General features: G+C 40.9%; 1 protein-coding gene across 1 annotated transcript in view; it reads right to left on the bottom strand.

Annotated features, from left to right (window-relative positions):
* impg2a (interphotoreceptor matrix proteoglycan 2a) overlaps window positions 1-24,400 on the bottom strand; it is a 63,422-nt gene extending 39,022 nt beyond the window's left edge. The window contains exons 1-7 of the mRNA XM_078408594.1: window positions 24,342-24,400; window positions 22,037-22,258; window positions 12,653-12,819; window positions 7,935-7,966; window positions 7,792-7,815; window positions 7,310-7,368; window positions 6,077-6,135 (exon numbers count right to left, since the gene is read on the bottom strand). Of these exons, the coding sequence (XP_078264720.1) occupies window positions 6,077-6,135; window positions 7,310-7,368; window positions 7,792-7,815; window positions 7,935-7,966; window positions 12,653-12,819; window positions 22,037-22,148 (453 nt within the window). The 5' untranslated portion in view covers window positions 22,149-22,258; window positions 24,342-24,400. The remainder of the gene's footprint in view (window positions 1-6,076; window positions 6,136-7,309; window positions 7,369-7,791; window positions 7,816-7,934; window positions 7,967-12,652; window positions 12,820-22,036; window positions 22,259-24,341) is intronic.
* Between the last annotated feature and the right edge of the window lie 1,782 nt (window positions 24,401-26,182).

Raw genomic sequence — 26,182 nt, 5'->3', positions numbered from 1 at the left:
TAAATTACCAAAATGCAGAAAATTATTCATTACTATCTGGCCCAACATAAATCAAACTAGCCCATACATTTCCAATCTGAATACAGAGGTGATATTATAACAGAGTAAAATAGAATAGAGATACTTGAACAGTAAGGCCAGTCTGATGACATGCAGGACCCTCGGGGGAGCTGAGTAATAGAGAACATTAGTACACTGTGCTTTATTCTCTGGAACCTGGATTTAGTCCAAGGCAAAATGAAAGTCGTCTTTTTCCAATGTCTCCAAATACCAATCTGAAAAAAATCTTTGGAGAAATTTTAAGGCATTCTTAATGGGGATAGGCTCCTCAGCACAAATTGACTCTTTGATCTGGAATTAATGTGGACAACAGTGTCAAGGTCAATGGAACACAAATTCCTTTTGCTGTTGCCAATGTAGAACAATGTTGCCACCCCAAAGTACTAATTATGTTGCCAATAGAATACTAAATTTATATTGTTTTTAAACTGTTGTACTTGCTTAGCCAAGAAAGCCATTTGATTTTCAACTATCTTACCCCTTGCTGATTTTTTTGGATAAAATATGCCATTTTTACTGCAGATTAGCATCATATTTAATAGATGGAACATAATCCTGCAGTGACCATTTAATTGAAACTTTGCTGTTCGTAGAAGTCCAATGAAAAGTTCCATTCCTATTATGCAGCATATTAAATACCTGCAATGCTTTCAGTTTATTGATGTTGGTTTCTATGTCCTCTTCTTACATGAATCAAAAAGAAATGTAATATTACATATGATAATATATAAAATATAATGTATATATTATCAAAAGAACAATGATTATTTTGTTCAATAATATATGAATAAAATAATATTATTTGATATGCAGTGACCATTTAATTGAAACTTTGCTGTTCGTAGAAGTCCAATGAAAAGTTCCATTCCTATTATGCAGCATATTAAATACCTGCAATGCTTTCAGTTTATTGATGTTGGTTTCTATGTCCTCTTCTTACATGAATCAAAAAGAAATGTAATATTACATATGATAATATATAAAATATAATGTATATATTATCAAAAGAACAATGATTATTTTGTTCAATAATATATGAATAAAATAATATTATTTGATATGATGTGTGGCAATAATGATGTATTTCCAACTACATCAATGACAAACAAATTCGAATCCAAAATGGGGATATAAAACTGGTAAGCTGGTGATCATCTGATAACCTTCAACTACCCAACGAACTTGACTAGCACCAGTTCCTGTGATTTTGTTTGCATACTTCCACTGGTCACAGGCCTCCAATCAGAAAAACAACCCTCCACAACAACCTTTTGACTCCTTCCTCTAAGCCAATTTTAAATTCAATTGGCTAGCTCACCTTAGATCCAATGTGCTCTAACCTTCTGCTCTAAATGGTGGCGCCTAACGGCTGCGGCTCGCTAGCAGTCTGTTCGTCTTTTTTCCTTTTTTGTTGTTGTTGTGTGTCGGTGTTGGGATGGTTTTTGTAATTTTTTGGTTGTGTATGTGTGGGGGGTGGTGGTGTGGGTGGTGTGGGTGGTGTGGGTGGGGGGGTGGGGGGGTGGTGGGGGGGGTGGGGGAAACTTTTCTCTTTTAGGTCTCTTCCTCACGGCGCGGGGTGCGGCTCGGCCGCGGGGCCTAACATCGCCCGGTGCGGCTCGGCCGCTGGACTTTACATCGCCCGGTGCGGCTTGGCCGCTGGACTTAACAGTGCCCGGCGCGGCTTGGCCACGGGACTTTTCATCGCCCGGTGCGGCTTGGCCGCGGGACTTTACATCGCTGGTGCGGCTCGGCCGCTGGACTTAACAGTGCCCGGTGCAGCTCGGCCGCGTAGCCTAACATCGCCCGGTGCGGCTCGGCCGCGGGATTTTACATCGCCCGGTGCAGCTCGGCCGCGGGACTTTTCATCGCTGGTGCGGCTCGGCCGCGGGACTTAACATCGCCCGGTGCGGCTCGACCACGGGACTTAGCTGCGCAAGGCTTGGTCGCGGGGCCTTCCATCGCCCGGTTCGGCCGCGAGGCGTTTCAGCGCCCGGTGCGGCTCGGCCGCGGGGACTTCCATCCCCTTGCGGGGACTGTGCGGGTCGGTCGGGGACGAGCTGTCTGTCCGTGGGCGTGGGGAAGAGAGTGGAAGTTTTGTTGCCTCCATCACAGTGAGGGGGTGTTTGGAGTCACTGTGATGGACGTTTGTGTTGGGGTTATGTGCCTTGTGTTCTTTTTTTGTATGACTGCTATGTAGTTTCGTTCGGTACCTTGGTACCGAATGACAAATAAAGCTCTGTTATACTGTTATACTGTTATAATGTAATCAGCCTACCATGCAGGACTTTGTCAAAGGCATTGTCAAAATCCCCTCTCCTCTATTACCTGCTTCTCTACCACACCTGCAGCATATATACTCTGGAATATTGAGCTGCCAGTCTCACACTCCGCTCTGCCATTTTTGGCTCTTAAATCCCAGTTCCCCGAGCCAATCCATGCCAAGTTCATCTTCCTTACCTGTTAAACCATTAGCATTGAAGTCAATGCAGTTTAAATCACTGTTCTTTCCCCTCTCTTTACCGTGTACCCACCGGTAGTGCTAATCTTGCTTTCTTTGACTACAGCATTTTCTCCCAATCTCTCATCTGCCTCCTATCGAGTAGTACTAGCAAACCTCCTGAGTAGTACTAGCAAACCTCCCTCCAAGGATATTGGTCACCCTCCAGTTCAGGTATAAACTGTCGATGTTGTGCAGGTCACCTCTCCCCCAAAATAGATCCCAATGATCCCTGAAATGGGGACTGCATCAAGAGGGTTTCCACCTTCAAATTCCTGGGAACACACATCGCGGAAGACCTCTCCTGGTCTGCCAACACTTCAGCGGTGGTAAAAAAGACCCAGCAGCGATTGCACTTCCTGAGCGTGCTAACGAAGAACAATCTAGATGAAAAACTGGTGGCCTTCTACTAAGCCTCCATCGAGTGTGTGCTGGCATATTGCATCACAGTGTAGTATGCCGGCTGTTCAGCAGCAGACAGGAGAGCTCTGCAGAGAGTCATCAAAACTGCCCAGAAAATCATCGGCTGCCCTCTGCCTTTCCTGGAAGACCTCTCCAGCTCTCGGTGCCTCTGCAGAGCCAGGAAAATAATCAAAGACCCCTCCCATCCTGGACAGTTCCTGTTCAACCTCCTGCCTTCTGGAAGGCGGTACAGGTGCATCAAAAGCCAGACAAACAGACTCAAGAACAGTTTCTTTCCCAGGGCCATCAGAACTCTAAATTCCTCAGATATTCACACGACATGAGAAATGCTGTCATCCATTCCACTATCAAAACAGAGCACTCAGCAAATATTTCTTATTTCCATTTCTTTAAAGTATTCATCCATTTTAAAGTGCAATATTCTCTCAAGTGCAATATTCTACCAAGGTGTGATATATATTTATTCATTTACTACATTTAAGCATTTAAATGACGTTTTGGGCATGTTTTTAAACTTGTTTTAACTTGTTTTGGTTGCACTGATCAGGAGTAGCTCTCCTAATTTTGTTGTATCTCTAAGTACAATGATAATAAAGGATATTATTATTATTATTATTATTATTAAACCCTTGCCCCCGACACCAGCTGTAATTTCTACATGGTGAAACCAAAATGTATACCTTTTAATAAAATCTGACAATGTGCACTTTAGCCACATGTGATTTTTTAAATTACAATCCAAATTGTGGAGTACAGAGGCAAATAAATAAATGATGGGTCTTTGTCCCAAACATTATGGAGGGCACTGTAGATTGGTTGATGAACAGAAAAAAGAGATTGATAAATGGGTCAACTTCAAATTGGTAAAATGGAAGTAGTGAGGTTATCTCCTAGGGCTATCTCCTAGGGTTTGATTATTTACAATTCGTATTAATGGCTTAGATGATGGATCGGGATGTATATAACCAAATTGGTTGATGATACAAAGGCAAGTGGGAAAACAAGTTAAGAGGAAGACAGAGTCCACAGAAGGATTTCAATAAATTAACTCAACGGGCAAAAAGTCTTCAGTATAGACCGAGGAATATTGTTCAAATGGGGACACTTTGGTAGGTTGATGCATAGAGGGGTCTTGGGGTATATGAAACGTAGGAAGATAACATGCAGACACAGCTAGCAATTAGAAGGCAAATATCATGTTGACCTCTATTGCAAAGGGATGAAATTAAAAATTAGATGAGGACTTGCTACAATTCTACAGTGCATTGTTTCTGAAAGGGGTTGAAAGGGTAGATACCGAGAGGAAATTAATTAATGAAACTTTGGAAACTAGATGCACCAGCCACAGCAGGCACAGATTTGAGGACCCTGCTATGATCTGGAATCATCCGTAAATTCAGCAGTGGGTTAGTGGTGGAGTGAGAGATCAGGTGTGCTGGCATCTGACCTCCAGTGTATTTGACGCTAGTCCTTTCACTTTGGTGCTAGCCCCTTAGACCCAAAGCCCCTTAGGATATCGGAACACTGTCATGGGAAGGAAATATACACTGCAGAGCTCACAAAAGACATGGACTGATAAAATTGAACGTGGGACAGAATGTGCAAAAGCCAGAATTGCATTTTTGGCCATGATATTGAAGTCAATTTTTCATGCCACTATGTCTGAATGTATTATGAAGAGCACAATGGCTTCAAGTAAGGTTGGCAATGGACCACCATTTACAAATGATATTAATGAGACCTTTAGCTTTGAATTTGCAATTTATTTATTCTGTTCATCTTCTGATGAGACATTATTAATCTTTAACGGTTTTGAAAATGCAATGCTGATGAGATCGGACCAGGGCAAGGATCCAAAACTGTTAACATTCCTTTGATTCTCTGCCTCACAATTCTATAAACTTCAATATTGCGTCCAAAAATGCAATTCTGGCTTTTGTGCTTTCAGCCCCATGTTCAATTTTATCAGACTATGTCTTTCGTTATCTCTGCAGTGTATATTCACTTCCCAATAAGGCCTTCTGATATCTTAAATCACGGTCTAGGGCACTGCTTATTCTATCGCCTTTCAAAGTCAGGGATGGATGATAAAAGAGCATTTGCCATGTCATGATTACAGACACTGAACAAGCTTTTGCATTCAAGCCCAGGCATGCTGCAGATAATAGAGATGGCAATTAAAGATTGTGAAGGCACTGACGTGACTATCAGCCTCACTGTTACCAACATGGAGAAAGGTAAAAAGCAAGGACAACATGGCATTTTGGCTATTGGCATTTTACCTATTCCTCTTTTTGAAATGGTGAAAATAGGTCCTTCAAAATCAAAAGTAGTGAAGTGCAAGGTCACTGTCCACAAAACCCAAAATATATTTATTTTCATTCATATTGGTGATAAAAAAAGTCTGTGAATATTTGTTGGGTGCTTATTTAAAGTAAATAAAAATACCTAACATAATAATAAAACTAAATTTATATCTTTCATTCCGTTTTATAATAATCTTCCATAATATTAGAAGAATTAATCTTTAGTGAATGCCTTGAAAGTATTGAAGCATTTATCTCTTGAGCTAAGCAATAGATCAATGGCTTCATGTTATTGAAAATCTCAAAATACAGAGTGCACACAAACAGGCTATTCAGCCCACTTTGTTTGTGTTGGCTGCGACAGTCTTGCCAATGTTCAGCCAAGGTTCCTTTCAAAGCACTGGGTGAAAGAAATCATCTTGAGAAAGAGCACAATTCACACTTTCTGCAGATTAGTTACTTAGCAGTGCAGATGTAAGATCCTTGTAAAATCGATGCTAATGAAAGGGTAGTGTTATAAAGCAACTTGAACGGTTGTGTGACACCAACCTTATATATATATATATATATATATTCCAGCTTTGAAAACATCACCCTGTCTTTTAAGACCATGGCTAAGATCAGAAGAATTCTCACGATAAACAGAACATTCTCAACACGCGTGTTTTTTACCCTTCATCTCTCATCCATCAAGGATTTTGATCAGGTTAACTTGATGCAACTTCTTTATTTAATCCAAAGATAAATTCCAAATTATAGCATTAAAACAATCTGGTAAAACAAGACTTACAGTGTTCTCATTTCCTTCCACTGAGATATTAATACCATCAATGGTAATTCTTTCAGCACCTAGAATAAAATATTTTTCATTATTTAGTGCTTTTGAAGTCATTAGCCCATGAGTATCATTACATAACTCTAGAAATGGTTCAGGAAATAAATATACATCAAAATCAAACAATGAAGATTTTTCTATAAGACGAATACGTCAGTTCATCAGAGATTCATAGAATGACATACCATATACATAGGTGGTGGCAATTTGGTCCATTTGTGATTGTACTAATTAGATTCAGTCCTCTGCTCTTTCCACATGCCCCATACATGTACATTCAACGTATATATGTTTCCCTTCAAATATTTACCTAATTCACTGCTGAAAATCCTCATACTCATTCTGATTCTTTTGACAATCATCTTTAATCTAGCCACTTCCACCAGAAACTTTCTTCTCATTTATTTCATCATAACGGTTTATCATTATGAAAAGTTCAAAGATACAACTGCTTATGATTCTGAAAGGTTTATGGAAACAGGTCCTTTGGCCCACCAGGTCCATGCCGACCATCAATCACCTGTTCACGCTGGTTTTACATATTCCCATTTTTTCATCCACTCCCTGCACAATAGGGGTAATTTGATAGGGGCCAATTAACCTGCAAACCTGCATGTCTGAGTTGTGGGAAGAAACTGGAGCACCTGGAGGAAATTCATGCAATCACAAGGAGAATGTGCTTAGTCCACACAGACAGCACCTATGGTCAGGATCAAACCTGGGACTCTACCAGCTGTGCCACTGTGCTGCCACAAACCTGTGTCAGACCTTCTTTTAAGCTTCTTTGCTTTAAGGAGAATAACTCCAGTCCCTCCGTTCCTGATCCCTGGTAACATTTTAGTCAATCTTATCTTTACATTATATGTTATATTATTTACATTATTTGGACATGTGAATTTATAAATATCAGGGACAAGGCAGTTGTTATTGCATCTTCATCTCTTTAGAGAAACCCACAGAGACCAGGAAACCATAATGGAGTTTACAGAAGTGAAGCCCACTTGAGGTTCAGAACCAACGCATCAAACTAGAGAGAATGAAAGTCTTAATATGTCTCCTTTACAAAAGCAAACTCTTTCTCTGGAGAGGTAGCTCAGCTGTCATCACTTTCATGAAGATCATTTAGATTATCCAGGTATCACTGCTAAAGCAATTTAAAACCAGACGTTGACTAATAAATGTACAAACCTTCTAGCGTGAAGTTGTTTTCTGTTGATGTTGCATTTGTAGTTGTGATTGATTCTAGACTGGAAAAAGGAAATGGATATTTATAACAGTTGTCACATATGTAGCAGGATACATCAAGCTGTTTCATTCCACGTGAAGTTAATTCCTTTGTTAAAATAATATGGTGAAGAATTTTCTCCAAGCGTGTTTATTACCAGAAGTCACTAAGTTCAATTGCAAATCAGTGGTGGAATAAAAGCTTTAGATTTCATGAGTAAATATTTGTCAGTGATTGCTGGGGACCCACTGAACTCCTTTCCTGATGTTTGACTTAATTGGGACCAATATTGGAAAGTACCAGGGGTAGCTAATTCTGCAGGCACTATTTAAGGTTAGCGACACAGGACACTTTGTACTGCATATCTTTTTTACCCTAAGGAAAGCTCCTAATTTCTACAAAGCATATTTGCAAGTTCTAAGGAACAGAATGAAACGTGACTTACAAGCACAAGTCTTCATGGGTTGAACTTACAAAAAATCAGAGAATATATGGTTAATTTTTCTGTGATTACTGATCCTTAATTTGAATAATAGAATTTAATACACTGCCAACAATGGAAAATGTATTCTATAGATCTCAACTTACCTACTTACATTTTCCATCTGGAGAGATGCTTTCTAGGGAGGAAATAACATTCTCAGTGGAATGAGAGGAAAAACAATACAAATCATAAATCACTGAACCATTCAATAAATGGCATTGCTTTTCAACGAGTAAAAAATAATTTTAATTTAAACATAATTTTCAATTGGGAAATTCAAATCAATAATTGCAGTGCAGCACATGGACATAATTTGTGCTCCTCAGAAAGAACAAAAATTAATAGTCGGAACCGTTGGGGTAAATAATGTTGTGGCGACATGCAGGATATGGGGTTTAAAGTTCAGCTTCCAGCTGTGGCCTCTAGATTGTACAATTCCATTAATGCACAATTACTTGAACGGCTAAATATACTCTTATAGACAATAGACAATAAACAATAGGTGCAGGAGGAGGCCATTCGGCCCTTCGAGCCAGCACTGCCATTCAATGTGATCATGGCTGATCATTCTCAATCAGTACCCCGTTCCTGCCTTCTCCCCATACCCCCTGACTCCGCTATCCTTAAGAGCTCTATCTAGCTCTCTCTTGAATGCATTCAGAGAATTGGCCTCCACTGCCTTCTGAGGCAGAGAATTCCACAGATTCACAACTCTCTGACTGAAAAAGTACTCTTGTACTTTCATACTTCAGGTTTAATACATGCTGTGATATTGCTCCCTTCCTTCACCATTGAAGCACTGGCAACACACTATTTCGCTATAGGAGATGTCACATGCCATTCTGGCCACCCACATACACTTGCTTGGTGAAATCACTTTGCAGTGATTAGTTTAGTTTTGTTTATTGTCATGTGTACTGAGGTACAGTGAAAAGCCTTGTTGTTGTGTGCTATCCAGTCAGCAGAAAGACTATTCAAGATTACAATCAAGCCGTCCACAATGTACAGATACAGGGTAAAGGGAATAACGTTTAGTGCAAGAAAGTCCTGGAAAGTCCAATTAAAGATAGATTGTAAGATAACCTAAATCAATGCTAACCCGTAATATTAAATCTCAGGACACGAGTTAAATATCTGAACAATGAACATTTAATCAATCTCATTTTATATTCACCAAGCTGGCTACCATTTTCACTCTGGTTTCCTTCTCTATTGAGAACACCACCAGGACCAAGGCATTGAAATTGATTTTATAAAGTGTCCCTGAAGCAGTTTCAGAGATCCACCAAGGGGAACATCTGCACATCACAATGCTTGAATCACATGCTTTGCTGAAATGCAATAGTATTTTCATGTTTCAAGCGAAGAGTTTAACCATGATTGAGTAGCTGGACTGAGTTAAAGGGGATAATTTTACTAGGTAGTATAATTACCAAGACAGGGTGGAAACAGAATTCATTTCATAATCATAATTATACTTTATTAGCCAAGTATGTTTTGCAACATACGAGGAATTTCATTTGCCATACAGTCATACCTAGGTTAATTCCCGGAATGGCGGGACTGTCGTATGTTGAAAGGCTGGAGCGATTGGGCTTGTATACACTGGAATTTAGAAGGATGAGGGGGGATCTTATTGAAACATATAAGATAATTAGGGGATTGGACACATTAGAGGCAGGAAACATGTTCCTAATGTTGGGGGAGTCCAGAACAAGAGGCCACAGTTTAAGAATAAGGGGTAGGCCATTTAGAACGGAGATGAGGAAGAACTTTTTCAGTCAGAGAGTGGTGAAGGTGTGGAATTCTCTGCCTCAGAAGGCGGTGGAGGCCAGTTCGTTGGATGCTTTCAAGAGAGAGCTGGATAGAGCTCTTAAGGATAGCAGAGTGAGGGGGTATGGGGAGAAGGCAGGAACGGGGTACTGATTGAGAGTGATCAGCCATGATCGCATTGAATGGCGGTGCTGGCTCGAAGGGCTGAATGGCCTACTCCTGCACCTATTGTCTATTGTCTATTGTCATACCAATAAAAAGCAACCGAACACACAAAATACATATTAAGATAAACATCCACCACAGTGACTCCTCCGCATTCCTCACTGTGATGGAAGGCGAAAATAAGATCAATCTTCCCTTCTTTGTTCTCCCGCATTCGGGGGCCGTGAGCCTTCCGTTGACGGGACGATCTTACTCCCGTAGCCGGCAGCGTTTGGGCCCTCCACATCGGGCCAATCAAGCTCCTGCATCGGGGGAATCTCAGCTCCCCTGCGCCAAGCGATTGGACCCGGGTCGGGGCTGGTCGAAACCCTCTGCGTCGTTTGGAGCTCCCGCCATCAGTCTCTACACGAGAATGCGAGCTCCTCGATGTTGAAGTCCGCAGGCCGCAGTTGGAGCGTCGATCCCAGGCAAGGTGATGGTAAGTCTCACTGATGGTAATTCTCTCTTATGGTAAGTCCACGTCCCCGCGATGGGGTTCCGAGTGAGTCCCGAGTGAGACCTCCAGCTCCGTGATGTTAGGCCGCAGAGCGACCAGAGATAGGATCCGGAAAACAATCGCATCTCCGGCAAGGTAAGAGATTGAAAAAAAGTTTCCCCCTTTTAAGTCTATCTTATGGTAAAGAGAAACTATCTTGTGCATGCAGATTTAAAACAAGAACACATTGAACATAGAGTTAAAGTGAGTGAGATCACTGCACAAGAAAAAGTCAGCAAAACCATTTCTATAGAAATCTGAAGATAGTCCTCAAATGAAGTAGGTGAGATATTGAGTTATGCTCACAACACATGCAAGTAGCAAAGCAACGTAAATAGAATTGGATGGTTAGCAAGATCCTCTGCTTAATCTGCTCCAGAAGTCAAGGAGTTAATGAAGCATTCCTCGGGACAGTTTCTGTAGACTCTCCCAGGATATTGCAGATGTTATAAAAGTTAATTTGCTGCTCAACTTTGAAGACTAATAATCAGTTGCTGTAGCAGAGTATAGTTGACAGGGCCCAAGCAACGACAGTGCCTTGTTTGACTCTGGTCTTTACTTAACTTCGCTCTGTTGGGTAGGATTATGGCTTGCATGCTATTCAGGATCAGTGACAGGAAGAGATTACCAGGTGGACAGAGGAAAAGATTCAATTATACTCTCAAAGCCTCCTTGAGAAGATGGTGCATCCCCACTAATTCCTGGGAACCTTTGGCCCACTACTGTTCAAAGTGCAGAGGTCGTGCTCTGGGTGAACATGAATCAGAAGCATTTAAAAACCCTGCGTAAATGGCAGAAAGAACGGGGTTGACTCACAAACTATACGTTCACCCCTACCCCCCTCCGCAACATCTGTGGAAGAGTCCACACTTCCCACATTGACCTCCTCAGTCACCATAGAACTAAGGTGGAAGTAAGTCATCCTCGATCCTGAAGGACTGCCTTTGAAGATGGCAGTTGGCATTAAAGACATGTGTTAAAATGGAGGCAGATCTATCTCAGGCTAAAGTAAAGTGCAAGGCACAGTGAAAGAACAGAGAACATTGTAAATGCCCTATCAGCAATTATGAAACTCTGGACTTTCCTCCGCCTTTTGAAAGACCATTGCTGTGGAAGAAACATTAAATTCAGGGGGTTAGTTAGGGCCAAAAAAAAACTATTTTTATGAGTCACAAGGTTACTATGAATGAGCAGCTCAATGGCTCCATACAAGGTATATACTTCACTATGTTGCCAAATTCACTGCATGCCCCTTTAGAAATAGAATGCTCTTGACATCCAAACTCTATAAAGCATACCACAATGATGGTGTAACCCATCTTTTTAGCAGAATCATAAAAACATCTGTCACACAAAACCTACTTAGGAGTATTAGCAGCAAAATAGCTCCTTTTGTTGATGTCTAATACAGATTAAACACAGGACAGGAGAAGCTGCTTATTAGCCTTCATTTACCCTTCTCTGCTGATTTAGGCAGAATTTATTTACCAAGCCGTCCAGCTATATTCCAGAAAAGCTGGTTTTTAATCTCAAATCAAAGCAGGTGCAGAGAGAGAATGTAATAAAGTTAAACAAATACAAGTTATGTCAAGTCCTTTTTAGGCGAGCAGGAATCAATAATAATTCTCTTTATGTCAGTCACAAATTGTATTTTTTTGCAGTTTTCTACATGTCCTTTGTACACCTCCATGAAGAAGGCAGACATTCCAAGAGCAGACAAAAGCAGCCATTTTGCCAACGAGACTCCATCAGCGAATGAGTTCAACATTCACATGAATCTCAGTCTTTCAGAAATGTAAATTATATTTATGTATAAATAGAACACCCGGCTGCCTATAAACATATCCTTTCACACTTAAAATGCAGTTTACAGCTTTAAAGCGCTCACTAGATAATCACAGCATTGCATTTTAAAGCTCAGACAAAAAAATAATTGGATTCTTGTCTGCTTTGAGTTCTTTAATCCTGCTGGGTACTGGCAAGGCCATTTCAAATTTTACATCAGCATCTATCAGCAAGGGAAGAGAAAGGCTCGCCAAGCTATTCACCGTTGATTGTCTTCCACTGTCCCCTACTGGAAGTATACTAATGTGAATGTCAAATAGGAGCTGCATCGACTCCACGATCACTGGCCTCGCTCATACATAAAGAATGACCAAGTGGACGAGTTGCCGACTGCTGCCAACAGAACCATAGTTTAACATATCACCATAAGTAAGAACATATGGATAAAATAAAAGGGAAAATTGAAGTAGGAATTATAAATGAGAGCAAAACAGAGTTTAATGACAAATACACACCCCAATTAAACACGATTTAATTACACCATTAATACAATCCAAAAATTACCTCCATCATCAAGTGTTGGTGTTCTTCTGATTTGCTGAAACTCATTCCAATGTCAAAAATATTTAGGAGTCCTTGATTGCAAGCATCTATCCAAGTCTGATGTTCATGCTGCTCAGGTAACCTGTCCCAGAAGGTTTTGAATGCTTCCCATATTGCTTCTTGGCAAACTGAGAAATATAGTCACATTAGGAGATGTTATTTTTACTAACTTTTCTATGAATCATTGTAATTTATCTCTATATGTCAAGTTGCCACCTGAAGAGCAAACTCAATTTCACATTAGTAATTGAACTACAATTATTGTTAATAATTCACTAGATGGCAAACACTTGTGGAAGGCTCTCACCATTCGAAAGGATTTGATAAATAATGATAAATCCACAATGTTATTACAAAGTCATATAAAAACAGAATGCTCACGCAACAAACACAAAGGAGCACCAAAGCAATACGCGCTGTCCACGGGCACCCTGGAGGATTTCCGGGACCGCTGGGCACCGCGGGGAATTGGATGTATCCTGGATGGGGATTGTAATACAGGTGGGCAGAGGGGGTGGGGTTGCTCTGATGGTAAGGAATGATATTCATTCCCTTGCAAGGGGTGACATAGAATCAGGAGATGTTGAATCAGTATGGATAGAAATGAGAAATTGTAAGGGTAAAAAGACCCTAATGGGAGTTATCTATAGGCCCCCAAACAGTAGCCTCGACTTAGGGTGCAAGTTAAATCAGGAGATAAAATTGGCGTGTCAAAAATGTAATGCTACGGTGGTTATGGGAGATTTCAACATGCAGGTAGACTGGGAAAATCAGGTTGGAAATGGACCCCAGGAAAGAGAGTTTGTAGAGTGCCTTCGAGATGGATTCTTAGAACAGCTTGTACTGGAGCCTACCAGGGAGAAGGCAATTCTGGATTTAGTGTTGTGTAATGATCCTGATCTGGTAAGGGGACTAGAGGTAAAAGAGCCATTAGGAGGCAGTGATCACAACATGATAAGTTTTACTCTGCAAATGGAAAGGCAGAAGGGAAAATCGGAAGTGTCGGTATTGCAGTATAGCAAAGGGGATTACAGAGGCATGAGGCGGGAGCTGGCCAAAATTGATTGGAAGGAGGCCCTAGCAGGGAAGACGGTAGAACAGCAATGGCAGGTATTCCTGGGAATAATGCAGAGGTTGCAGGATCAATTTATTCCAAAGAGGTGGAAAGACTCTAAGGGGAGTAAGAGACACCTGTGGCTGACAAGGGAAGTCAGGGACAGCATAAAAATTAAGGAGAGGAAGTATAACATAGCAAAGAAGAGTGGGAAGACAGAGGATTGGGACTCTTTTAAAGAGCAACAAAAGTTAACTAAAAAGGCAATACGAGGAGAAAAGATGAGGTACGAGGGTAAACTAGCCAATAATATAAAGGAGGATAGCAAAAGTTTTTTTAGGTACGTGAAGAGGAAAAAAATAGTCAAGGCAAATGTGGGTCCCTTGAAGACAGAAGCAGGGGAATTTATTATGGGGAACAAAGAAATGGCAGACGAGTTAAACCGTTACTTTGGATCTGTCTTCACTGAGGAAGATACACACAATCTCCCAAATGTTCTAGGGGCTGGAGAACCTAGGGTGATGGAGGAACTGAAGGAAATCCACATTAGGCAGGAAATGGTTTTGGGTAGACTGATGGGACTGAAGGCTGATAAATCCCCAGGGCCTGATGGTCTGCATCCCAGAGTACTTAAGGAGGTGGCTCTAGAAATAGTGGAAGCATTGGAGATCATTTTTCAATGTTCTATAGATTCAGGATCAGTTCCTGTGGATTGGAGAATAGCAAATGTTATCCCACTTTTTAAGAAAGGAGGGAGAGAGAAAACGGGTAATTATAGACCAGTTAGTCTGACATCAGTGGTGGGGAAAATGCTGGAGTCAATTATAAAAGACGAAATTGCTGAGCATTTGGATAGCAGTAACGGGATCGTTCCGAGTCAGCATGGATTTACGAAGGGGAAATCATGCTTGACAAATCTACTGGAATTTTTTGAGGATGTAACTAGGAAAATTGACAAGGGAGAGTCAGTGGATGTGGTGTACCTCGACTTTCAGAAAGCCTTCGACAAGGTCCCACATAGGAGATTAGTGGGCAAAATTAGGGCACATGGTATTGGGGGTAGGGTACTGACATGGATAGAAAATTGGTTAACAGACAGAAAGCAAAGAGTGGGGATAAATGGGTCCCTTTCGGAATGGCAGGCAGTGACCAGTGGGGTACCGCAAGGTTCGGTGCTGGGACCCCAGCTATTTACGATATACATTAATGACTTAGACGAAGGGATTAAAAGTACCATTAGCAAATTTGCAGATGATACTAAGTTGGGGGGTAGTGTGAATTGTGAGGAAGATGCAATAAGGCTGCAGGGTGACCTGGACAGGTTGTGTGAGTGGGCGGATACATGGCAGATGCAGTTTAATGTAGATAAGTGTGAGGTTATTCACTTTGGAAGTAAGAATAGAAAGGCAGATTATTATCTGAATGGTGTCAAGTTAGGAGGAGGGGGAGTTCAACGAGATCTGGGTGTCCTAGTGCATCAGTCAATGAAAGGAAGCATGCAGGTTCAGCAGGCAGTGAAGAAAGCCAATGGAATGTTGGCCTTCGTAACAAGAGGAGTTGAGTATAGGAGCAAAGAGGTCCTTCTACAGTTGTACCGGGCCCTGGTGAGACCGCACCTGGAGTACTGTGTGCAGTTTTGGTCTCCAAATTTGAGGAAGGATATTCTTGCTATGGAGGGCGTGCAGCGTAGGTTCACTAGATTAATTCCCGGAATGGCGGGACTGTCGTATGTTGAAAGGCTGGAGCGATTGGGCTTGTATACACTGGAATTTAGAAGGATGAGGGGGGATCTTATTGAAACATATAAGATAATTAGGGGATTGGACACATTAGAGGCAGATAACATGTTCCCAATGTTGGGGGAGTCCAGAACAAGGGGCCACAGTTTGAGAATAAGGGGTAGGCCATTTAGAACGGAGATGAGGAAGAACTTTTTCAGTCAGAGGGTGGTGAAGGTGTGGAATTCTCTGCCTCAGAAGGCAGTGGAGGCCAGTTCGTTGGATGCTTTCAAGAGAGAGCTGGATAGAGCTCTTAAGGATAGCGGAGTGAGGGGGTATGGGGAGAAGGCAGGAACGGGGTACTGATTGATAGTGATCAGCCATGATCGCATTGAATGGCGGTGCTGGCTCGAAGGGCTGAATGGCCTACTCCTGCACCTATTGTCTATTGTCTATTGTCTAATTGTATAATAGTTTCTATTGGTATATTTGTTTGTATAGTATTCTGGTGGTGAGTTCTGTTTTGGTTTTAATGTATTGTATATATTATTTTAATATTTGAATAAATATTTTTGATTTTTAAAAAAGGAGCCCCAAAGCATATGCCAACTAAACCTGTTTGGCCAACTAACGTATCATTGTCCTGCTGCTGGGATCACCCATATATGACTGTTATCAAAATGTTACTTCTGACCTGAAGGATTACCCCTATCATATTCACCCAATGGCAACTTTATTACCTTGAAACCTACTTGATCAAAAAGCTATTCTACTAGCCTTCTCGATGCCCAATAGACTAATTACCATGTAAGTTTGAAATATCAGTAGGTGTCTGATCTTCATAGGTTTAGTTTAGTTTAGAGATACAGCGCGGAAACAGACCCTTCGGCGTAGCGATTCCACACTATCCTATACACACTCAGGACAATTTACAATCTTACCAAGCTGGTTAACCTTCAAACCTGTACGTCTTTGGTGTGGGAGGGAACCGGAGCTCCCGGAGAAACCCCACATGGATCACGGGGAGAATGTGCAAACTCTGTACAGACAGCACCCGTAGACAGGTTCAAACCCAGGTCTCTGGCACTGTACGGTAGCAACTCTACCACTGCGCCACCATGCCACAGTGGTGAGTTATAAAAATGCATCAGTGTTTTACCATCATCCTCGAGGCTATATGTTGGGCCTCCATGTGGACTATTGAACAGCTATTCAAGTCAGTAATGATGTAGATTTGATGGATGTTCACACATTGGTCATATGCAAAATGAATTATCCTTTCCTTCAAACAATGTCTTCAGCAGTTCCATAGCTAAGACTGTTTCCTTATCAATATTATGACTGCAATCTCAGCCGTGTACAGGACATTTTCCTAAATGCCAGAGTCTGACGTTGTAGACTACTGTACCATGTATTTATGAAAGGAACATGACATGACTGATTAATCTCTATCTCATGGTCATTGGTGAAGAGATATGTGCACCTTAAAGATGACAATCTCTATTACATGTGTAAGACAGAACTGCAGGTGCTGTTTTAAATCGAAGGTGGACACAAAATGCTGGACTAACTCAGCGGGACAGACAGCATCTCAGGAGAGAAGGAATGGCTGACGTTTCAGGTCGAGATCCTTCTTCAGACTGATGTCATGGGAGTGGGCGGGACAGAGATAGAATGTAGACGGAGACAGTAAGGCTGGTGGGAGAACTGGGAAGGGGGAGGGGATGGGGTGGGAAAGCAAGGGCTATTTGATGTTAGACAAGTCAGTGGTCAACTCGTCACTTCCCACCTAAACCATCCCCCTCCCCAGGTACTTTCCCCTGCAACCACAGGAGGTGCAACACCTGTCCCTTTACATCCCCCCTCGACTCCATCCAAGGACCCAAACAGTCTTTCTAGGTGAGGCAGAGGTTTCACCTGCACCTCCTCCAACCTCGTCTACTGTATCCGCTGTTCCAGGTGTCAACTTCTCTACATTGTCGAGACCAAGCGCAGGCTCGGCGATCGTTTCGCTGAACACCTCCGCTCAGTCCGTCTTAACTTAACTGATCTCTCAGTTGCTCAGTACTTCAACTCCCCCTCCCATTCCCAATCTGACCTTTCTGTCCTGGGCCTCCTCCATTGTCAGAGTGAAGCCTAGCGCAAATTGGAGGAACAGCACCTCATATTTTGCTTGGGTAGTTTACGCCCCAGCGGTGTGAACATTGACTTCTTGACTTCAACTAGTCGTTACTTTCCTTCTCTATCCCTCCCCCCTTCCCAGTTCTCCCACAAGTCTTACTGTCTCCGACTATATTCTATCTTTGTCCCGCCCACTCCCCTGACATCAGTCTGAAGAAGGGTCTCGACCCAAAATGTCACCCATTCCTTCTCACCAGAGATGCTGCCTGTCCTGCTGAGTTACTCCAGCATTTTGTGTCTAATCTCTATTACATACTGATCAGCAGGCTGCAGCTTGTCAAAGGACCTTCCGCCTGCAAACATTTCCCCTCTTGAATCTATTTTGATTCATAAGTACCGGTGATTATGAAGAGATCTAAGCAAAATACATTGCATGAACTAAAACTAAAATAAAATCACAAGATTGTGGAAATGATCAGAAGTTATGATATCTTCCCATTCCTTTTCAGCGTTTTGTGGGGACCATTCCCATTGATTTACTCCTCCATCCACACCAACACTCATGCCCCTTCACTTGGCATCCCTGGTTCAACCACAAGAGATGCAACATCTACCTTTTGTCTCTTTTCACGTCCACAGCCTGCAGGGATTTATAAGGGATTTAATAAAATTATAATTTCTGCGCACAGTGTAGTTTCCTCTGCTTTGTGGTGGCAAAATACAATCAGGTGAATACTCTGAAAATCTTCTGTTCAGTCCTGAAGCTTGATGTTCATAAGCAGGATTAGGTGATCCGGCCCATCAACTCTTCCCCAGCATTCATTCATGGCTGATCTATCTTTCCCTCTCAATCCGATTCTCCTGCCTTCTTCCTATAACCCCTGACACCCATACTAATCAAGATTCTGTCAATCTCCGCCTTAAAAACATCCATTGACTTGGCCTCCACAGCCGTCTTTGGCAATAAATTCAACAGATTCACCACCCTCTGACTAAATACATTTCTCCTCATCTCTTTTCTAAAGGTACATCCTTTATTATAGACAATAGACAATAGGTGCAGGAGTAGGCCATTCAGCCCTTCGAGCCAGCACCGCCATTCAATGCGATCATGGCTGATCACTCTCAATCAGTACCCCGTTCCTGCCTTCTCCCCATACCCCCTCACTCCGCTATCCTTAAGAGCTCTATCCAGCTCTCTCTTGAAAGCATCCAACGAACTGGCCTCCACTGCCTTCTGAAGCAGAGAATTCCATACCTTCACCACTCTCTGACTGAAAAAGTTCTTCCTCATCTCCGTTCTAAATGGCCTACCCCTTATTCTTAAACTGTGGCCCCTTGTTCTGGACTCCCCCAACATTGGGAACATGTTTCCTGCCTCTAATGTGCCAATCCCCTAATTATCTTATATGTTTCAATAAGATCCCCCCTCATCCTTCTAAATTCCAGTGTATACAAGCCTAATTGCTCCAGCCTTTCAACATACGACAGTCCCGCCATTCCGGGAATTAACCTATTCTAAGGCTGCGACCTCTGGTCCTCGTCTCTCCCACTATATTCTGATCCTGAACTTCCTCCCTCCCTCCACAGATACTGAGTGCACTGAAGTGCATTCCCAATCTCAAATATAGTCTGGAAATAAGGAACTATCTCAGTTCTTAAGAGCTCACAACTATACCCCACCAGTTAAACAGATAATGATTAAGGTAAGATTCCACTGGCTGCAACTGACCGAAGGAAAACTAACAAGCGAAACAATGAAAGATTATTGGGATTTCAAATGAAATCATTGGCTGTTTGGAGGATCATGGCTCGCATTAACTGTGTTCAAAAGGTTAATTGGCATATCAGCAAAACACACCTATATTCTCAGCAAAACACACCTATATTCTCAGCAGAGCACGTCAATATTCAAAAACAAGTTAAACTTCAAGCTAAAACCAGCAAGATTCAGTGTTTCCACTCAGCCGCAACTTGTTGTGGGCAGTTACATAAGTCTTGAATAAGTTCTTTGGCAATAGAGTAAGTGAATGTTCTGCAAATAACTGCATGGATGACTGAGGGAGCTGTGAAATCCTACTGTTGTTTCATAGGTAATAGTTGAATTAGCACTAATAAACAAGGCAGTTCACAGATGTCCAGGGGAAAGCAGATTACTGATCAGGACGTATTTCATTCCCTAATCTGCAATGAAATCAACTGCTGCTTATAGCAAATAAACTAATATGAACACATGTACTTCCAAGCACAGCTGTAATGGCTTGAAACACATCTGAGTTTAGAAGAGTAGTAAACGCAAGCAACAGACATGGGTTTTATAAGAAGGCTGTGATAACAAATACATGCAGCCATCTTTATTATTTAATAGGTTCTAACATGACTTTCTTTAAAGATAAAAATCATTCAAGAGTTTTACTGTCTGGGCCAGCATTTATCGTCCATCCCTAATGCCCAGTGAACAGAGTACCTTGTTGGGCCATTTCAAAGAAAAGTTAATACAAGCAGATGGGGTTTTTTTACAACAATTGTGCATGGTTTCATGGTCATGGTTGCTGTTAGCCGTTTTCCAATTCCTGATTTCATCACTTGAATTCATAGCCCCCAAGAGAATGGCTTCAGATCTCCCAGTCTATAACCCGGAGCTCTGGATCAAGTTTAGTAACTTAATTGCTATGTTATTGTATTGCAATGGTTTACATGGGCTGTAGTCCATTTTCAATGGGAGCAAGAAGATAGTGGATTTATGTCCCAAAAGTATGCACTGTAGTTGTTTCTGGCCAGCAACAAGCAAAAGATAATATCAGAATTTCATTCAGAATTTTCATTAAACTGGATTTTCTTTCAGGTAACCCATTTGACTTAGCCTTAACTTGCATCATCCTCTAGTTTCCTCTCTTAGCTTCTCTCCTGCCCTTTTCAAACTCTCATTTGAAAACCTTCTGATCTTTCAAACATATTCTCAGTACACTGGCCACTCATTCCTTTCTCCTGCCTACCACATCTGCTGATCATATTAATTATATGAAGTTAACAACCCTCCTCTTCTCCAAATCAGTCAAGAAAACCTCTCAGGTTCCTCTGCATTGCAAACTACCACCAATCTCTCGTACTTCTTTCCTCTCTGATGATTTTAAATGTACTGTCATCTTGCAAATCCATGCCCAATTTTCCTGAAGTCCTTGTTTAAACCCTTTCAAACAGGTTTCTAAACTTGGCATTGAACTAAAATGGTGCTTGACCAATTTGACTTTTCTTGCAGAGGCAACTACATGTCATTGATATAGTCCACATGGAATTCAAAAAAGCCTTTAACTGGGTCCCACATGATAGACTAGTTCATCATGTAAGATCCTTTGGGATTCAAGACAAGTTGACAAACGGGATCTAAAACTGGCTTTGTAATAGGAAGGTGATTAACAAAAGTTGCTTTGTGATTTAAACCCTGTAATCAATAGTGTATCGTAGGACAGGTGCTGGAACCCTTACTATTCGTTATACACGATAAATTTGGATATGAATGTAGGAGGTATAATTATTAAGTTTACCAATGGGAAGACTATTGGTAGTGTTATTGCTAATGAGGAGGTGGTCCTAGGCTACGAGACGATATTAGTGAGTTGGTAAGATGGACATAGAAATGGTAGATGGAATTTAATCCTGATAAGCGCATGGCGATGCATTTCAGGCATCATCTTTTTGAAGCATCTCAACAAACAAGGCATTAAAGACTGGAAATTGGCCGGCTGACCTTCTTCCGTGTTGTGTGATTCAATTACTCCATGACTTGGTGAGAAGAAATTTCTTCACTGAGAAGATTTGAATCCTCTACTTTTAAGCCCATTAGATTCAATGAGTACAGTCATGACTGAGATTGGGAAATTTTTGGGCATGAATGGAATCAATGGTTATAAGGAGCTTAGGTAAGCAAAGTTAATGTGGAAGATCAGGCATGAGAAAATAATATGGGATACTTGCCTTCATTCGCTAGACATAAGATGCGAGTACCAGGAAGTCACGGTACAAACTTACAAAATATTGGTTCAGCCACAGCTGGATTATTGCCCAGCTCTGGCCTTTTTCCTTATGTTCTTAAAACATCTTTAGCTATTATCAGAAGGAATAAGTGATATCCTGGATTAGTGAAATAGGTTTTTGGCCTTAATTGAATCCATCTGAAATGGTCTAGGAGCTGCAACATTCCACAGAACAGTTCATCTGGGTTTAATATGCATCATCAGAGACTTCAGATTTTACAAAACCTTGTGTAGATTTATTTTGCTATAAAATGCAAGATCTCATGATAAATCATTCCTAATTCCTTTCAGTGAAGAATATATTTGAAAAACAGAGGGTGCAAACGATCCACAACAATAGGCATGATTTGTTCTGCAAAAATAAAGTATTTACCAGAGATCATAGAGAAAGTTAAATAATGAACAGGAGCTTCCTTACCTCTCAACTTATAATACATGAGGTAGCTGCTGATGGCGTGTGACACAGTTTCCTCTGGGCAAAGTTTAATATTGTTTGGAAACAAAAGGGCTCGCTTATGTCGGCGAATCATATCTTTTATCTGTACATTGCTTCCCGTTTCACGAGACTTAATGTTGCCATGAAGCAGACTTGCTGGATTTTGATGCAGTCTCCTCTCACCTGAAGTCCTTTTCAATACATCTGAAAAGACAAATCTAAATGTGCACTACTGATGACCCGACTTGTCAGCATTTTAGTTTTATCTAGATATTTTATAATGTGAACTCATTAAAATCAATACAATAGCATATTATTACCATCATACCATTCTGGGGAGAAGGCAGGGGAATGGAGTTGGGAGGGAGAGATAGATCAGCCATGATTGAATGGGGGAGTAGACTTAATGGGCGAAAGGCCTAATTCTGCTCCTATCACTCATGAATTAGAGTGATCAAAAAATAATTAAATAAACAGAACATGAATCCTGAAAATGATTTTTAAAAGTATGATAAGTGAAGAAAATGAGAATAGATTTTTCTTTTTCTTCACAATAAACCTTAATTCTAAAATTAGAAAATCTGAACCCCTGCAAATATCCGTCAACATTCATAGAAAGCTCATGTTGCTAAGATAGAATGTTATTTAATTTATTACTGTAGACATTATGTTTGAAGATTTGAGGCATTTCATCACAAATACCTCATACCTTCAGAACCGGCCTCTATTTGATACACATGATTCAAATAATGATGTAACCTACAACAAAATATCAAGCTTATAATGGTTTATAAGTTGTAAAAGTCTGTACAATGTATTTAGTATTTCAAACAGTCAGCCTGCTTGTTGAAACATATTTTAATGGGGGCTATTGAATTTGTAAACTTTACTCAAAAAACCTAAGCACACATTTAAGTTAAAAAATCCACAACATAATTAATACTTTTACTAAAAAAATACAAATTAAGGCTTTACATCAAGACAGAAATCAAGCAGAAATTAATGTGATACTGTCAATTTTATTCATAGGTTTCAATTTTTCAAGTATTGGCTCGTCATGAACAACAGATACACTGCCATAAGGCGTGTACTCAAAGGCGTGCGGGTTTGTTGGGCCTCTGTAAAATTGTCCCTAGCGTGGATGAGATAGTGGGATAACATAGTACTAGTATGAATGGGTGATTGATGGCCAGTTTGGACGGTGGGCCGAAGGGGCCTGTTTTCATGCTGTGTCTTTCAATGTCACACTCAAAATTATAGCCTTCAACTGTGCAAAACTCTCTCCGTTAATGCGTGGGGTTATCAGAAATCCGATTGAAGTTTGCCTCTGTTTCACTCTTTATAAACACGACCTTCTTGAATATTTCCAGTATTTTCTGGGTTTTTTCCCCAATTGCAGTTTGTTTGCACATCCCAAGCCAACAAACATCTGAGTCAGAGGCAGATTGCTAACAAACACACCACAGCTGATGCACATTATCGTCGGTGTTATTATTCCTTCGTAAAGAATCAAGGTAAGTAATGATTTTAATTGCAGTTCTGTGAAACGGTCTGAATTATTCTAAATTCTGAATTATTCACAATTCCAGATAACAACTGGCCACTTAAACTGCAAATATTGTTAATTTCAAATAATTTTCAAAATGCTGTTTCTATCTATGGCTAAAGTCAGATAATCTGCCCTCTTGAATCATCATCACATTAAAATAAACAAATATTTTGGTTTTCTTGTTTTGACTGATCGAAATTATATTTTCCAGGAAGTTTAAATAGTGAATAGGAGAATATACAAGCTCCAAATTCAGTCCCTTTTTTGTACTGAGCTGCCTGGACTCAGACAGGATGGCAACAATGATGCCACAGTTAGTCTCCAATTTTGTTCCAGTCTCGAAGGAAGGGAATGTTGCCAGAGTTTCCACTCCTGATCACTGTCCAGAATGGCCTGCCAAACACCCAGGTATGTGGACAGTGGGCCAGGACAACACCAGGCTTGGTTGTGATATCACCCATGGCTCACTGTCAGGGCTCAGACATGAATCATTCACAGCCAGTTATGTACAAGAAAGCAAAAGGAAGAGAAAACCAAAAAGGTCAAGTTTAAACAAAAATAAATGCACTTGTCTCAGAATTTACATTCTGCATCACTCCTGCATGCATGCTTGAAAAAAGAGTACAATCGTTACAATTATTTACATTTGCACTGCCAACTTCAAATACACAACATATGTTAAACATGGTGCTTTTTACGTATTATTTTGATATGCTAACTGATTTGAAAAAAAAGTACCTGTATTTGTCACTAAAATGTAATTGAATAGAAGGACATATGGAAACACAGAAGAGACTTTCCACCAATAACCAAACATTCTCGTTCTTCGATACAACCTTCAAAATAGAGAGAGAGAGAATCAACAAAAACATGTGTGGTATGGTTGTGGAGGATCTAAGATGAAGTGGTTCCTCTCAACATTACTTGTCATATTGATAAATATCTCAATAGTTTGTGGTGAGGGTTTTTGGGCCAGTGGTGAAGACAGTCTTTGTAAACATTTGAAATAAACATGCAACTTACCTTTCCTTTGGACTTAATGAATGTGTAAGCGGGCGCCGAGGAGACGGATCTGAAGACAGAAGTCCCTTCTGCTGGATAAGGCGTCAATGACACGCTTGTCCCTTTAATCGGCTTTCCGAAGCTGTTCCCGTTATAGGGACAGCGTCACGTACAAGTAGTTTGACTGAATAGTGGATCATACCATAGTGGTCTAACTTATTCTAATGCAGTTTTAAAAAAACACCCTCATTGTCAAACAGACAACACTACCCACTCCATACCACCCAACTCAACCTCATTCAATAAACGGGTTAATGTATTGATGCGGGTATTCAGAATATTAACTAATAATCGTAAAGAGCGCTGCCGTAAGGTTTCTAAAGCATATTTCTAAAGTATAATTAATAAAACTAAACTTGGAAGTTCAGAGCAATAATTTATATGTCCTAATTTGTTTTAAGCAAAATCCAATTATAAGGTCAAGCTCGAATATTTGTTATAGTTATTTCCATGAACTGAATTTACATTGGGTCGAGTTTACAGGTATTTAGCAACGCTCTACTTTTTGACGTTTTGTCGGCACAAATGTCAAAGCTTTGTTCTTTTATGTGAAATGTTAGAAAAACGGGCTGCCTTCCTCAGTCTTGCATTGCATTGCATTATTTTCCTTCCAAGAGAAAAAAAATCGGTGCCTAAAACTCTGGGGTGCTGGCTGGTGGATGACTTAAGTGTCCCAAACTCTCCTTACAGGTAAACAGGCTGGATTTCACTGAGCTGTTCGCTGCACAGCCACTCATTATGGGTTTAATGCTAAGCTTCAAGAAGCACGCAACCAGTTTTCTGTCTCGGATTCTGCAACGCACATGTGGACTATTTCCCCCCACGTGTCGCTGGAAGGATTTCAGACGCTCGATGTAAAAACCCTCGACGCGTAAACAAAGGTCTAAATTACACGCCGCCGCTCCCTCCTTGCAACCAGGTCGAATGAGACGAAGGGAGAACTAAGGCGAGGTGGTGGCACGTAATAAAAGAGTTAAGTAGACCAATTGAAAGGTGAAAGTTAAAGGATCTGTATATGCTGAAAATGCGGAATAAAAACAACAAAAAATGCTGCAAAGACCCAGCTGGAAAGAATGTTTTGGGTCTGTACCTCTTCATCGGAATTGGGAGATAGTCCAGTCGGCCGTACAAGGAGAAAATGAATGGTAAAATAGATGTCAAGGTGGAATCCATAGCCTGCGTTCACCTATCTTCAGTGTTCACCTAGCTCCTCTCTTCCAGCTTTCTTCCCTCTAAAATCAGTCAGAAGGGCCCTGGCCCAAAATGCAATTTATCCATCAGCCTGACCCGCTGAGTTACTTACTCCTGGGTCGTTTTTTAAAGAAAAAAAAGTGGATATTTTTAAAGATACCAAATAGGCTATGAGTCCAATTCCTTGGTACTTTGGTCACGATTGCCCACAAACTAGAGCAGTGCACAATAATTGAGGAATATTCGCCATAGCACCAATCTTTCAAAAGAAAATGCTGGACAAGACATACCAAAGTGGATAATGAATATTGAGGAGATTCTACATT

The sequence above is a fragment of the Rhinoraja longicauda genome, chromosome 12 (genome assembly GCF_053455715.1).
Source record: "Rhinoraja longicauda isolate Sanriku21f chromosome 12, sRhiLon1.1, whole genome shotgun sequence".
Lineage (NCBI taxonomy): Eukaryota > Metazoa > Chordata > Chondrichthyes > Rajiformes > Arhynchobatidae > Rhinoraja > Rhinoraja longicauda.
Note: the sequence above shows the minus strand (reverse complement) of the source record. Positions and strands in the feature narration are given on the sequence as shown.